Source organism: Archocentrus centrarchus, chromosome 18, assembly GCF_007364275.1.
Source record: "Archocentrus centrarchus isolate MPI-CPG fArcCen1 chromosome 18, fArcCen1, whole genome shotgun sequence".
Lineage (NCBI taxonomy): Eukaryota > Metazoa > Chordata > Actinopteri > Cichliformes > Cichlidae > Archocentrus > Archocentrus centrarchus.
In genome coordinates this window covers 634,338-649,889 of record NC_044363.1, presented here as the reverse complement: position 1 = coordinate 649,889, position 15,552 = coordinate 634,338, and the positions used below count along the sequence as shown (strand labels likewise).

The following is a 15,552-nucleotide window of genomic DNA, read 5'->3' as shown; positions in this document are numbered from 1 at the left end:
TGAGACTGTAACCTTGGATGTTCAAATTCACACCATAGATGCATACTGTTCAAGCTAGACCCATCAAACCTCACACACTTGTTCAGTGACTTTACTATAACACCCCTTCCCCCCAATCCCACTTCCTGTGCTCTTGTTTTTAATCTGCTGAGGTTACCCATAATTATTTTTGATGATTTGCAATACCCTTCCAATACTGATTAAGTGGTAACAAAGAAATCTGTGGGATCTGTAAGAAGACCTGAGATACTGACCTCCTTACAGGACCAAAATCAGTGAATGGAGTGAATCCAGGTAACACTGCTGACAGTCCCAGTTCTTTTTGCTAGTTGCATAGAAAACCCATATGGCCAATCATTTGCAACTGTCAAAACCATGGGCTCGTCAATCAGAATCTAGATAATCAGGGGGTAAAGTTACTCAGTGGGTGTTGCCCCTCAGGATGGAAGGGGTTAATCTGAAAATGCGGTATAAGAATTTCTTTTCCAATCACCTAACACCATGATCACGTAATATAATCAGATTTGGAGATGGTGATTTCCCAAATTGTGATGATTTCGTGGTGTTCTTATCTGGAGCTACTCGTGACATTTTAGCCAAACTGTTGATGAAACTGTTGATGATTTGAAAACAGATTTTAGAGTTCTTCAAAGAAGTTGTTAGATTGGTTGCCTCAACAATGTGTCCATAAAGTCAAACCTACTTAGTAGGAGGTTTATTCAGTATAAACAAGATTGAATGAAAGAAATTAAATGAAATATAAATTCAGTCAATAATTTGAGTTAAAGAGGAAGAGAGCGTGAGAGAACCCCAAAAATCAAACGACCCCCTTATGAGCTAGCACTGTGGGAAGGGAAAATTCAACAGGACCAGGCTCAGGGAGGGGCAGCCATCCACCACAGCTGGATGGGAGATGAGGGGAAAGAGGAGAGGAAAAAGAAGAGCAGAAAGATGCAAGGACAAAACTGAAACTGTGGGAGAGAGAAAATAAAAGTTAATGAAATGCAGCAGTGGCATATAAACACAAAGGTTGCGAGAAAAGTTAAGTAAGGAAGGTCTGTTTATTGCATCATGGGAAGTTCACCGCAGCAGCCTGAGCCTATAGCAGCAGAACTGAGGATTGGTTCTGGATCATGTGGTCCAGCCCAAACTGTAATCATAGTCAAAAAGGAAGGATCGGTGCATTGATAATAAGAGAATTTCAAAAACAGAGAAAGTTGTGTAATGATCATGATCCCTTCGCATATCCTGACTGATCACTCCTAGAGAGGTGCAACTTCAGTCAGGATTAACAAAATTAAAATGTGTAATTCATTAGTACCAATATTAAGACCAGAATTGTGCTTCTGCAGCAAGAGACCTACATACGTACCCGGAAATCCCCTCAAAACCTTATGCCGTAACCTATGACGTAACCGGACGTATATCTCTCAGGAAATAATATAACTACAGGTCATGTCAGCGCAGCAGAATGTGATTACTGCATACGGTTCAGAGGGGTTTACGGTTACATAAGTGGATCCCGCAAAGATCTGATGAAGAAGCATATTTCAGGCCCAAGAGTCAACTGTAATGACATTTCTTGTGATTACCTGTAAACAATTATGAACACAATGAAGAACACATGCCAAAAGACCTGTGATATGATACAAACAGAAACAGGCTAGTTTAATTATCTTGTGGCGTTGAAGAACTGAACAAACTGGATTAACCAAAGCAACCAGATCCTGGATCACCCAGCTGATCTAAGTTAGTATAAAAGTTGCACAGAGAATGGGCCTCTTGTTTGTGTTCATTGTATTGATGTCATCTCATCTGTTACCTATAAGACGGAGTAAAACTTTGAACTGAAACATTTAACCTTTATGCTCCACTAGGGACCCCAACCTGCCCGTCCCTCAGGACACCAAGTTCATTCATACCAAGCCCAACCGCTTTGAGGAGGTCATCTGGACCAAGTTCAACTCAAAGGACAAGCAGTACCTTCACATTGGTTTAAAACCCCGTGTTAGAGACAACTACAGAGCCAACAAGGTGGCCTTTTGGCTGGAATTAGTCCCCCATCTTCATAGTCTACATGAGGAGCTCTTTTCCACCACTACCCGCTCACCGCCAGGTCCTGGCTCTGGCACCAGCCGAACTTGGCCGAAAAATCCAGGTCCTCGAACCACTCGTCATCCTTACCCTACCTTCCCTTCAGAAACTGAGCCTGATGGTTCGGAGCGTCCGCCCCAAGACCTCTTTCCTGGAGACACCCGTGACTACTCCACTGAACTGAGTGTGACAGTTGCAGTTGGAGCCTCACTCCTCTTCCTCAACATCCTGGCTTTCGCCGCCCTTTACTACAAGCGCGACAAGCGGCATGAGATGCGACGGCATCGGCTGTCTCCTCAGCGGGGCGGCCCTGCCAACGACCTGGCTCACAGCCAGGAGGAAGAGATCATGTCCCTGCAGATGAAGCACTCGGAGCACGATGCTCACCACGACATGGAGCCCCTACGGCCCCACGACATTCTGCGGCCTGCCTGCCCACCTGACTACACGCTGGCGCTGCGCCGTGCCCCCGACGATGTGCCGCTGATGACGCCAAACACCATCACCATGATCCCCAGTACCATCACCAGCATGCAGCCTCTTCATGCTTTCAATACATTCCCCTCCACTGGCCACAACAACACCCTGCCCCACCCTCACTCCACCACCAGGGTATAGTAGGGACAGTACCGACACAGCACCATCTAGGGACCAGGAATACTGGCTCTGCTACCGCTCTAGAAGGGAGGCCTCTGGATGTGGGCCTTCATTCTGTTCTCTTATTCTCTTGTTTCTTCAAAAGCAACTACACCTGCTGCATCACCTGCTGTAAAACTTGGCAGCTCCCTCCACTGGTGACATTTGGAGATGCAACTGAAGCATACAGCAGCAGATGAACAGTTTGGGGGTGACTTAGATCTTTCAAAGATACTGTTTTCAAAGTAGGTCTGCTGTTTCCAGACTTAAGGCCTCCAACATTTGTCTAAGGGACAAATGCTTTCTTGCTGTTTTCTCTTTTTTACATTGGTGTCATCTCTTTTCTGTCCCCGTGTTATGTGCGCATATGCTTCTCTTTTCTACATCCGTGTTTTATTACCGATCTCTTCTTCTCATTTGACATGCCTCCCTCTTGCTCTTCTCCTCTAAAAATTCACGATCTACTGAGCAGTCGGAGGGGGCCTAGAGGCATCCAGTAAACATATAACTATAAAAACACTGATATCTTTCATTCTACCAGCATTTTTGGTGCCAAGTAAGTACTACTGTGTTTGCTTTCTCATCGAGGGAGAAGAAAACAAAAGAAAATAGAGTATTCCTATTTACTGTCAACTAACAGAGGCTGTATGTTCTCATGACAAAGTGCCAAACCGGCCCTCAGTTGTGTTTTTCTCTTTCATCTTCTCTTTTTTTCAAGCATTTGTTCAATTGTTGTTTTTTTGTGGAAAGAATTTTTCTGAAAATATAGATATAGAGAAATGATATTATATATAGTTCTATATAAAAATGTGTACAAAGGAGAAAGTATATAAAAGGGTTTTCTCAGTGGGGATCTATGCATGAATTATTTTTAAAGATGGGGGAAAGGACACTGTATCTGTCAATGCACGTTTCCCAAATCTAAACAAGTCATATCAGCCCATGTTTGATACGTCGGTCTTTGTTTTCTCCCGCAGAATAAGAGCATCACAGGAGTTTCTGAAGTCACTCAACAAACGATCTCTCGCTTATTAAAAAGGAGTCGATGCCAAAAGTCGTAGAAAATGTTTGAATCAGATTATTCACGGCGTCATTCGCAGCCCTTCATCTCACTGTCACTGCTTTTTTCTTTCTGTCTCACTTTTTAGGCTACATGAGGTAAACATCGGTTGCTGTACTTTATCGTACAAAATTATTTTTCTATTTCAGTGGGGGGGGCATCAGTGAGCCTGATGGCCTCTGCTCCTGTACACCTTCCTACTGCTGCCTGCCCCCTTATTTCCAGCACGTGTGTGTGCCTGTAAGAGCGGTCGTTGCTGTGTGAAGGTGATGGCAGCTCTGCATCACAAAAGCGTAGGTGGGCCCGAGTTAGACAACAATAAATATAAAAGCAGAGAGGCCGGATCAAACCAATAGTAAAAACTCAGACTCCAGCATGAGCTCCTTCCTGCTGCTTAACCAAACACCTTTCTCCATGTCATCGCCGCTCCATCCTTTCTCCATCATCCACCACCTTTGTATTTAACACCGGCCCCCATATTGATAATCCTGCAAATTCCAAAACACCTGACTTCACTGTGTCAGCACCGTTCCTCACTACTTCTGACCTCAGTTCAGCTCTGCCATTATCGTCGCATTCAAGGGTTCAGTCACGAGCCTGGAGATGTTCTGTGAGCTCATCGGTTGTAAATTAAACTCTAAGCACACTGAGGGTAACCGGTGGGCCTTCATGGCCCGCAGTGCAGAGCTGCAACATGAAAAGGGGGGCTTGGATGTCCTGAACAGGGTAAAAACAACACAGTTGATAAGTGCTGTTTGTGATTCTGCTCCTTCCTTCCTTCCTTCCTTCCCTCCCTCTGGTTGTGATGACTGCAGCTCAGCAGCGCCCCCCTCTGATTCAATGATGAAGATGTCAAACGTGATGGCTAATGCAGTCTGTAAACTGAACTGAAGTGCTGCTGTTTGAGCCCACATGGTAGCTTACGTTCAGTATGGGAGAACTTAGTCACCGGTGCTGTCTTTGCTTGTGCTCTAGCTTTAGCTTCTTTGATTGTTTGTTTTCTATTTTATTACTGCCTAAAGGGGTGGTGGGGGAGGACTGGAAGGGGAAACACATTCTGTCAGAGATTTTGTAAGCCCGCTGGAAGGAAAATGTGCACAATGTAAATCATAAAACAACTAACTGGGGTGTGCTGCCCGAGGATCAGTGCTGTGGACCAGATGAGTGGCAGTAGCTGTGGACACTGGACAAAGACTCACAGCCTTAAATTTAGGAATCACAACAAGAGAGGATGATCAGTGAGAAAATAAGGAAATCAAAGGCATCTTTGTACCAACAGTGTTCAGCAGAGGGACAGCCGGCTGATGTGTCTGCAGGGGGACTGATGTGTCCATGTGAACCCTTTTGTACTCACTCCTGTGTGTAAGGAGGCAATGAGGGGTTGTGAAGTTAACCTCACCACAACACAGCGACAACGGAGGAGAGAACAGAAACGAGCCGTTTCATTTGGCTCTGTTCTTTCTCCTGGTCTGTTTTATAAGCTAACACTGGAGGGCGCCATTGTGGCACATTCAGTGCTCACTCTGATGTAACTGGACAGAGAAGAAAATACCAAACTGGGCATCAGGATGGAGACAAAACATCTGGAGGAGGATCAGAACTGTACATTTTTAAGTGTAAGAAACAAACAGACAAAATATTTGTAAATATTAAGTTTCTTGGTTTTTTTTGGTTTTTTTTTTTTTGTTTTGTTTTTTGAGTGAATGAATGATATGCTTATTTTGTGATGACTAAAGACAACAGGTGCAGTTTGTAAAATGAAAATGAAAAAAATAAACGGCCATTAGCTTGAGGGTTCAAATTCGTGAATCCTTCTCACTGATCGGTTTGCATTTCTGTTTAGTTTGTCATGAAGTTTCTTGTTATCATGTGGCCATCCTGTAGCATCATGATTCCTAACGGGAACGTCGCTGTAGCAGAAGTCATCTCCGCTGAAGCCCCCTCACAACACAGAGATGCTGTTTGTTAGCATTCGCTGGTTTTCAGTGAGAAACACATTTTCAGCATGTTTCACATCTGTTGTCTCATTTTTTTCCAGCTTTTATTTTGAAATCCATCTTGTGATCCAAGATGAATCTGTGCGTGTCACATCAGAGTGATAAAAGCCAGCTTTGCCTTTCAGTGATTCACAGCAAGGACACAAATGACCCTGAACTGAGACTAAAAAAAAAAAAACAAGTCAGTTAAATGTTAGCTCCCTGAACATGTAGCAGTGTTTACATGTAGCCGTGTGTGACAGACGCCAGGGCTTTGATACCATAAGATGCCTCATATCCTCACAGACTCGTGGGATCACACAGGTGGTCCGACACCTTCATTTCACACTGTGCTGTGTGTCTGTCGTGTTTCTGGCGCAGTGATGTGATGTAGCAGAAAAACAGTTTGATGCTCTGAAGTGCAGAGAGACACGTGGAGGAAATGATTAAAATCTGTCACACTCTGGGCGTGTGTGTGTGTGTGTGTGTGTGTGTGTGTGTGTGTGTGTGTGTGTGTGTGTGTGTGTGTGTGTGTGTGTGTGTGTGTGTGTGTGAGAGACCCACACTCAGTCTGTTCTGCAGCCTCGTGTTGCAGCTGGATCTGAGTTTATTTCAACCCTCAAAAAGTGTCAGCCATGCGAAACGAGGCGACTTCAGACATTATTTGGAGATCTTGTGTCAGGTCACGTCCACAGTGTCACACATGCATAAAGACAGCGACACATGAAACCCTCAGCTTGGTCTCCGTTGCAAATGTGCACCTGTTGTCTTGTTTCTACTTTCTTTGTTGAGCTCAGAAACCCAAGACTTGAGATGAAGAAAAATGTTATAAATAATGGAATTTAAAAAAAAAGAAAAAAGATGATTATTAAAAAAAAGTGAAGTAAAATTATATAAATAAATGAGGTGATGATATTTCTGTTTACTTTAGAAGTTATTATACACTGTATGCTGTGATTCTGATCTGGGAAACATTAAAGACATTCATAGCCAGACTGCTGACTTTGTCTCTTCATTCAGTCACTTAACAGAAGTACAGTACAGTTAAAAAGTCTTTTATTTGCTCATTTGATGCAAAATGCTGTTTTCAAAAGCTTTCTGTTATTAAAGGGGGAAAAAAAAACTATCCAAACCTACCCAGCTCTGTGTGAAAGTCTGATTGTCCCTCAAGCTAAAAACTGCTTGTGCGACCCCTGGTAACAAGAGTTTGTGATAACTGGAATTGAGTCTTTCACATCCCTGTGGAGGAAATTTAACCCCGCTGTTCTTTACAGAATTGTTGAGGATAATCTCCAGCATCCCAGTAACTCTGGACTGGATAAGTGGAAGAGGATGGATGGTGGGCACATTGTGCACACACCTTAAAGTGTGAAGCCAGTCTCGTTAACTTTCATTTTCCAGGAAAGAGAAATGTGTTTTACTCCAGCTGTAACCTGAGGTGGGGCCACAAACACGATTTTTAGCTTCCTGAAGTGAATTGATCTCACGAGATTTCAAAATGCTCCAACAATTAAAACGAAAGCAAAAGCAAATCAAACGCTCCCTAAATCACTGCTTGGTCACTGCTTATCTTCACTACTGATCCAGTAAAGTAAACGAGCTCTCTCCTTATGGGAGGCGACTCAAAGCCCCATACTGATCCAAGCTAATGGGAAGAATACCAGTTACCAGCCAGGTACATTTATTTTGTGGGCACTGATTTTTTTTACTTAACTTTGCTTTTGTACACACTACAGTGAATTTTACTGCCAATCCCTGAAATCCTGTGCCAAACTAAACCACTGTTCATTAGAAATGTGAAATTAAAGTACTTTTATTGTTATTTAAATTGCTTCTACTAAACCATAAAGTGAAAGTGTATTCAACTCACTCTTTTACAGTTTCTGTGGCAGCTTTAATTGTTATTGTTTGTCTTCATTTCCCATGCAAAGGATATGAATAGTTTTAGGGGTTAAGACATTGAAAGGTTTAAGTGCTTTTGTTGACATTTTGTAGCTATGTAGAGTTTTTAGGCTCATTTTTATCAGAGGTATAATCAGGGTCAAAGAGGACCAGCAGCATCTAGCTGAGATGCTAGCAATACAGAAGATGAGCAGCATAAACAGAGTGTGTAATTAGCAGGTGTTGGGGTTTTTATTTATTCATTAATTTATTTTTTTGGGCGTTTTGGTATGTTTGTTTCATATCTGACAAATATTTAAACATTTACATTCAGTTATAATGTGTAATTATATGTCTGCTAATTCACAGCAGATAAAACAGAGGTCCTGCTGACTTGTTTACTGATGTTAGTCATTACAGTAGGAGCATCAAACCTCCCCTAACAGTCTCTGTGTTCTTGCTGATTAGCATCACATGTCAACATCACTGAAGTTTTCAATATTGTTTCTTGCAATTTTACTGAACAGTTGCAGTTTGGATTTGGAAATTAACAGTAGGCAGACATTTACCGCACTTTAGAGGCCTTCGGTGACCACTGCATTAAAAAAAACATACACACACACACACACACACACACACAAGGACTAACTTCTGTATCATATACATTACCAGTCAAAAGTATGGACACAAGAAGCTGTTCCTCAGTCTGGTGGTCCTGCTCTTGATGCTCCTCAGCCTCCTGCCTGAGGAGCATAGTGTGTGGGGTCCTTCAGGATGTAGGTGGCCCTTTTCGTGCATCTGGAGGTGTAAATGTCAATGGTGGTGGAGAAGCTGACACTCCCATTCATTTCCTCATTCATAAAGTGGCTGTCAGAGCGTCAGAGGAGTGAATTCATCTGCAGACATTTATGTTCCTACAAGCACTGAAATCCCAGTTAGACATTAGTTTATTTTTGTGCGTAACATGAAGCTTTTACAGTCGTTCACTCGTCAACAGTCTGTAAGGACGGAGACAGCGATGATGTCACAGATTTATAATGAGGCAGCTGCAGGTGTCAGACAGTCAGTTCCTCTGAACCATTTACTGTAGTTACTGTAGCATCACTGTTACAGTACATCACACTGATCTGGATGAAGCTTTAGACACAGAACACTGATCAATGATCAATGATCGATCATTGGTCGTGTTGGAAAAGCTCACTGATTGAGAAACGTCTGGATCCTGGAGATGATGTGAATGTTTGAGTGAAGATGAAGCTGAAATGATTTGAAGACTTGAAAACTGAACTAAATGGATTTAAAGTGACTTAAATCAACATTTTGAAAGTTATGGTGTCTGAAATTCAGAGTATGACGACATATTTACCACTGAAAATCACCAAAATCAGTGATCATAGGCTCTATAACGGATCCGCAAATCATGTCCAAGTCCACCTGAACAGCAGGAGGATCCAAATGGATCAGAATCATGGATTGAGCCCGGATAAGGTCCAGATCCAGTTCAGGCTCCAGTCATTTCCCAGCTCATCCAGTCCGGATCCATTCATAATGGATTCATTTTCCTGACATGATCTGCATTCTATTTTAAAAATATCTCATCCTCCCAAAACTGGACTGAAATACTTTAAACCTTTAAAGCTAAGACATTCATTATGTTTGCCTTCATTGGTAAAACTTTACTTTCATTACTGGAAAGCTGCTCTGAATGTTTTCAGCTAAATATGAAACTTTGACTGGACTCTGACCTTTAACAGTAACTCAGTGAAACATCTCTGCTGTGTCTGTCAGAGAGCCGTCATCTATCAGTGAAGCTGATCTTAGATCAGATTGGAAATAGAAAACTGGAAACATTAAATCAGTTTTTCCTGTAAATCTCAGTACTCATTTTTATCCAGTAATGGCAGAAATAATGAAATTCTAAATTTATAAAATGAATAAAGTGAGGTTGCTATTCCATCAGTAGATTAACATTTTCACTGAATAATTATTTAAACAAATAAATGGCCATAAAGTGAGCTGTCATAAACTCTAGCAAAAACAGATTTTATTAAGTAATAATAGTAATAGTCAGCCCCCCCCCCCCCCCATGCGTCCATACCCTGCGGCCTAGTATCTGCTTTTCTGTCATTGTTCAAATAAATGTGGTGCCATTTTGTGCCATTGAGGTGGTACTGTGTGAATCTATGTAGAAATCTTTTTATCATATCTGATATTTGCACCATTTGCCTTCATTCGGGCAGAGGACGGACTGAAGATTTTTCTGGGTTTGCCTCAAAATAAAATATTATTTATTAAATTATTTATTAAAAAGTAGGTAAATTACTAAATTTACATTTTGAGGAAAAAAGCACCTCACCATTACCTGTGAAATTAAATTACAAAAATGTACCAGAAGATCCAGATAAGAAGAAAAAAAACCTCTTTTAAAAGAAAAGTGTCCGGGCAGATTTTGATGATTTTGCATCTGAACTCTTCATATGTTCCTATATTCATTTTTTAAGAATCAACAACAAAAACACCTTCTGAAAAGTAGACTGTGCATAGATAAGTTTCCCGTGCTCATTATTTCTATAATGAGGACAACTGCACACAATTGTGGTGTCTCCATAACAACCACTAACATAAGAAAGAAGAACATGTAAGTGCAAGACTTGCACATCGCATCATTAAAAATAGTTTAAATTTGAACGAAAAATTAATATACCAAATGATAATATATTAGGATACAATATTAATTTTACTTTATGAGAGCATCTGGCCCTCACACTGTCTGCTGAGAAAACTTCTGTCCCTTGGACAAATGTAGTTGATGACCTCTGCTCTAAATGGTTCAGAGAGAAAGTGCTGTGGTCAGATGAAACTAAAATTGAGCTCTTTGTCATCAAATCAACCCGCTGTGTTTGGAGGAAGAGAAATGCTGACCCTAAGAACATCATTTCCACAGTCAAGCACGGCGGTGGAAACGTTATGCTTTGAGGCTGTTTCTGTGTCTGCTAAGGGTACAGGACGACTTCACCGCACTGAGGGGAGAAAGGACAGGGTGTTGTTCTGTAAAATCTTGGACAGGAACCTCCTTCCCTCGGCCAGACCACTGTAGACGGGCCATGAAAATGACCTAAAACGCACCACCAAGGAAACAAAGGAGTGGCTAAAGAACTTTGACTGGGGCAATGCAGCCCATTGATTATTTTCTTTTCAGTCATTCTGTTGCAGGTTTGATGCTGTGCCTGGGACCATTGTCCTATTTCATGGTCCAGTTTGGGCCGGGCTTTAGCTGTGGGACAGATGGCCTCACATTTGACTCTAGAATAATTTGGTATAGAAAGGTGTTCATGGTTGACTCAGTGGCTGAGAGGTGTCCACATCATCTCCCCTCCACTGCCGTGCTGACAGTTGATATGAGGTGTTTGTGCTGTCATGCTGTGTTTGGTGGTCTCTGAATGTGGCGCTGTGCATTATGGACAAACATCTCCACTCTGGCCTCGTCTGTCCAAAGGACATTGTTCCAGAAATCTTTGTTAAAATGCACCTTTGCAAACCTAAGTCTTCTAAACAAGCCAATACGTCAGTCTTTTTCTATTTGTGCTGCCATGAAATTTAACATTTACCATGCTGACTGAGGCTCGTACAGTCTGAGATGCAGCTCTTGGGGGTTTTTGCAGTCACTCTGAGCATTGCACAGTCTGAGCGTAGGAATGAATTTGTTGGGACGTCCACTCCTGGGAAGACTGGCATTCCCACTTGTGAATAATCTTTCTCACTGTAGCGTGATGGACTGCAGACTGCAGAGCAGTAAATTTCCAAAAGGTCTACTTTTATAACGGGTGGCCACAATTTCTGGTGAGCAGTTAATCAACTGCATTTGATTAGCAGCTCCTGGCTGTCACTTTCCCACTTAATTGCCAATGAAACAACAAGGATATACTTATTATGACCCTGCATTTTAGCGTAGTTTAATAAATAATGACACAGTGTAATGTCATGCTGTTAATTTGAACTTGGATCTAAAGAAGTTTACAACCTCAAAAAGAGCAGAGGATTTTCTTAATAGTATGTATCTGCAGTATGTATATGTAGCATCAAGTGGCTACTTTTTCATGCTTGTTCAATGCACCGTGGATTTGATTCATATTTATATGGACACATGCTGTTTTAAAGAAGGTCTCAACTCTGCCTTACCTTCATACTGGACGAGTAATTGGATCAGTTAAATCTTTTTTCACAAAAATGTGGAAATACAAAAAGTTTTTAAATTTTAACAGTGTATCTTTGTGTGCAGTGGGCTTTATCTGTTATTTTCTTCTTAATTAACCATAAGCAGGTGTTGGTTGTAAAATCTAAGCCATCCCGCTGTAATTTCTTATGTGTTGTACCATATTTTTTACAGTGAAGTTCTGGCGACCACAGCTGCCAGTGTTTTACCATAAAGATCACGTTTGCAATGAGAGACTGTAATATATCACACAGTTGTATTGTGATTTTCATCGAGAAAGACTGTAATTAGGTTTACCCTTTGTTTTTTAATATTGTTTACTGTAAACAAGTTTATAGTACACGTGGTATTTTTAAAGCAAATGACTGTAAACAGGTTTACATTGTCACTGAATTTAAATTGTGAGGCTCTGGCAACAACAGCTGCCAGTATTTTACCATGAAACTGGAAACCTTTTACAGTATATATGAAAACATTCACACAGATACTTTGATTTTTATTTATTTTTTTATTAATTTAAATTTGGTCTCTGTCCTAACAATCATATTTATATACAACCAAACGTGAATCAGCACATATGTTTTAAATGGATGATTCTTCACTTTGTGACACAGTGTAACGCCACGATTGTGAGGAGTCATCCGTTTACATATTTGCTGAGTCTGAAATTTAATGCCGGTGAACTGATCAGTGGTGGGTTTAACGAGCCCCCCAACAATCAGAAGACCCCCGCTCTGAGCAAGCCCATGGCGACAGTGGGAAGGAAAAACTTAGGAAGAAACCTCCGGCAGGACCGGGGGGGGGGGGGGGGCATGATGGAAAAAAGGAATGATTTGTTACCGTACCACTGAGAGGTTCACTGACATATTTAATTGTGTATAAATGTGATATAAATCAGATTTTTTAGGACACTTTTCTGCTGAATAGCCGAAACAGCCAATTGCGCTTCTTCTTCTTCTTTTTGGGCGTCTCTTCCTCGATCGTAGGCTGTGCCTCAGGCTCATCCAGCTCTGTGATAAGGATGCTCTCTTTTTCTTGTTTTGTTGTTATAGACAAAGATTTTATAGTTTCTATCAGTGAGTCCCTGTTGTCATCCTTGCCTTGTTCGGTGTCTTGTTTTTCTTCGGCAGACTCCTGCAGAGACATGGAAATCTGCGGCACTAATTCCACCGGTCCTTCCTTTCCTGCAGAAAGAGCAAGGCATGGAGCAAGCTTGGTGCCTTGCTCTTTCTGCAGAGACTCCACAGTCTGAGGCAGTAATTCCTTCTCTGCATCTTCTTTTTCCAGTTGAATTGCCATGCTGCTCTTTTCTTCTTTGCCTTCCTTCGTTTTAAGGTGGGAAGCATGAAGGTCCTTATTGGTAGAGATCTGGGATTTCAGCTCATTAATTTCAGACTGGAATTGCTCTCTTTCCTGTCTGTGTTGAGCAGCCTGTTCCTCCAGTTGTCTCTGAGCTTGTAGCAGCTGCTGCTGGAGGTGTTGGATCTGCTCCTGTTGTTCACTACGCTGGACCTCAATGACTGTGTCACTCTTCTGTGGCTTGTTACCACGACCCTCTTCCAGCTGTTTTCTCAGATCATTAATTTTTACTGCTGCACTTGTTCAGCAGTAGTCATAATACTTGTGAAGCTGATCCAAACGAAACTGGCATTGTGCACCATTGGCAATGGAAGCTAGCCATTTCTGGCGAAGGTCCTGCACCTGCTCCTGAGATTCCTGCAGCTGCTGTCTCAGAGCTGCAATCTCCTCCCTTGCATTAAATGGGACTCTGCCCTGGTTGGGTCTAAAATTAGGATTAGGCCCGTGATGCTGCGTCCCTCCATTAGGCCTTGGATTTTGCCCTCTAGGGTTTGCATATCCATTTTCATGCTTCTGCATGTTTCTTGTCTTGGGTGTGACAACCTTTTGATTCTGTGCCTCTGCCATAGTAGATGCTTCAGAGTTTTGTCTTCTGGAGTCTGCGTCTACGTTTTTAAGTGTCTGCCTTGCTTTGGGAGTGACAACTCTCTGTTTCTGCTGTTGGAGATTCACTAAATCTGGCTGAATGTTGAGCCTACTTTTAGCCTCTTAGATCAAAACTGTGATGACATTATCTCTTTATATGTCTTTAATGTGCACTAGAATGAATCTCTTGGATTTGATTCTTTATTCCTTTTAAAATAAAACTCCCACAGGCCTTCTGTAAGGAAGGGCTTTTATTTTGTAGTATATGCTGAATTGCCACTATAAAAACCACTCTGCCAGAATTATAGTAAAAAAGACAAACTCAAACCACAAATGCAGTTTGATTGCTGAAACTAAGAAACAACAGACAGACTGATATTGATAGAGGCTGACTGACTCTTAATGTCATATCCAGTGCAGCACAGAATAGAATAGAATAGAATTTGTTATTATACAGAATGTACAGTGAGATTCTAAGGTGGCACAATCACATAGAGATAGCATAGCATATTAATATTCAAACAAATAGCCAAAGTATGCAAAATAAATATCACGGGTGAGTTTGTGATACCAAAGCACTGTCGAGAGGTCCAGTTCAGTGACACAGACACAAGGAAGCTGCAACCACGTATATGTCAGCTCCCACCTGTCATCTATAGCAGCATTGCCATGCTTTACTATGCAGAACTTTGAGCCTTAATACATTTTCAGTGTAACTGCAATGCGCTACAGGAAGATATGGGGGAAGTTTTAATGTATTAATGTAAGTTTTTTTATGGACGTTGAGAGACATTTTCTATGTGTGGATTTTCTATATTTAAGGATATTTTGTTTAACCCTTACTGATGATGTTATTGGATGCTACAGATTTTTGCAACCATGTAACTTTTATAAAGTTGGACTTGTTGTTGGCTGTCTCAGAGTAACTTTATTTAGAATGTCATGGGATATTATAACTGATCACTGTTATACAAAAATATCAAAAAATATGAACCCTGTAGGACACACTGTGAACACACTGTGCACTGCCCCTAGTGAACATTTAGAAAGAAAAGTGTTCATGCTGTTCAGGTTACTTTTCCATTCAAATGGATGCTCGTTCTCTCTCTGTCTGTCTGTCTCTCTCTGATTTAGATCTCAGTTGTGTTCAAATCTGTAAACAGGTCTTATTGAGTCTTATCCCAAACACACTGCCAACACAGTAAAAGCAGACCTGCATAGATAAACATGACTATTCTGCACTGAACCCTGTCAGTCAGTAAACCCTGTTTACTGACTTTGTAGCTGCAGCTCAACATCAGAATCAAACAGAAAATCAAGAGAGCTGAGCAGCAGTCACCGAAATCAGTGTTAATCAACCGAGTCCACGTTTACTGAGTCCAGAGGTCCCTCTAAGCCAGATGCTGACTGGCTTAGACAGCAGCTGGACATGATTCATTGTCATATAGGGATGAGCTGACGAAATGAAGCTCACAGCTGAGCAGGGAAGAGCTGTGAGGAATGAATACTGTTCACACAAACTATAAATGAAACGTGTTATTATATTATTATTCATTACAAACAGCAGAAATCTTGTGCTGTTGTTGCAGTCAAACTAAAAACACAAACTACATTTCTTTCAGGGAATACATGCTCCATGGTGACCCTCCTGCTTCATAACTAACAAATCTATAATCATTTAAAGGCCATTGGATGAAGCCACCTCTGTTTATTTCAGCATGAGTACCTGCACATCCAGACCCTTCAGT

The 15,552-nt window shown here is 41.5% G+C and overlaps 1 protein-coding gene across 1 annotated transcript in view; it reads left to right on the top strand.

Moving 5' to 3' along the window:
• nlgn2a (neuroligin 2a) overlaps positions 1-6,749 on the top strand; it is a 158,253-nt gene extending 151,504 nt beyond the window's left edge. Inside the window, 1 exon segment of the mRNA XM_030754074.1 lies at positions 1,878-6,749. Coding sequence (XP_030609934.1) covers positions 1,878-2,712 — 835 coding nt within the window. The 3' untranslated portion in view covers positions 2,713-6,749.
• Positions 6,750-15,552: the final 8,803 nt, after the last annotated feature.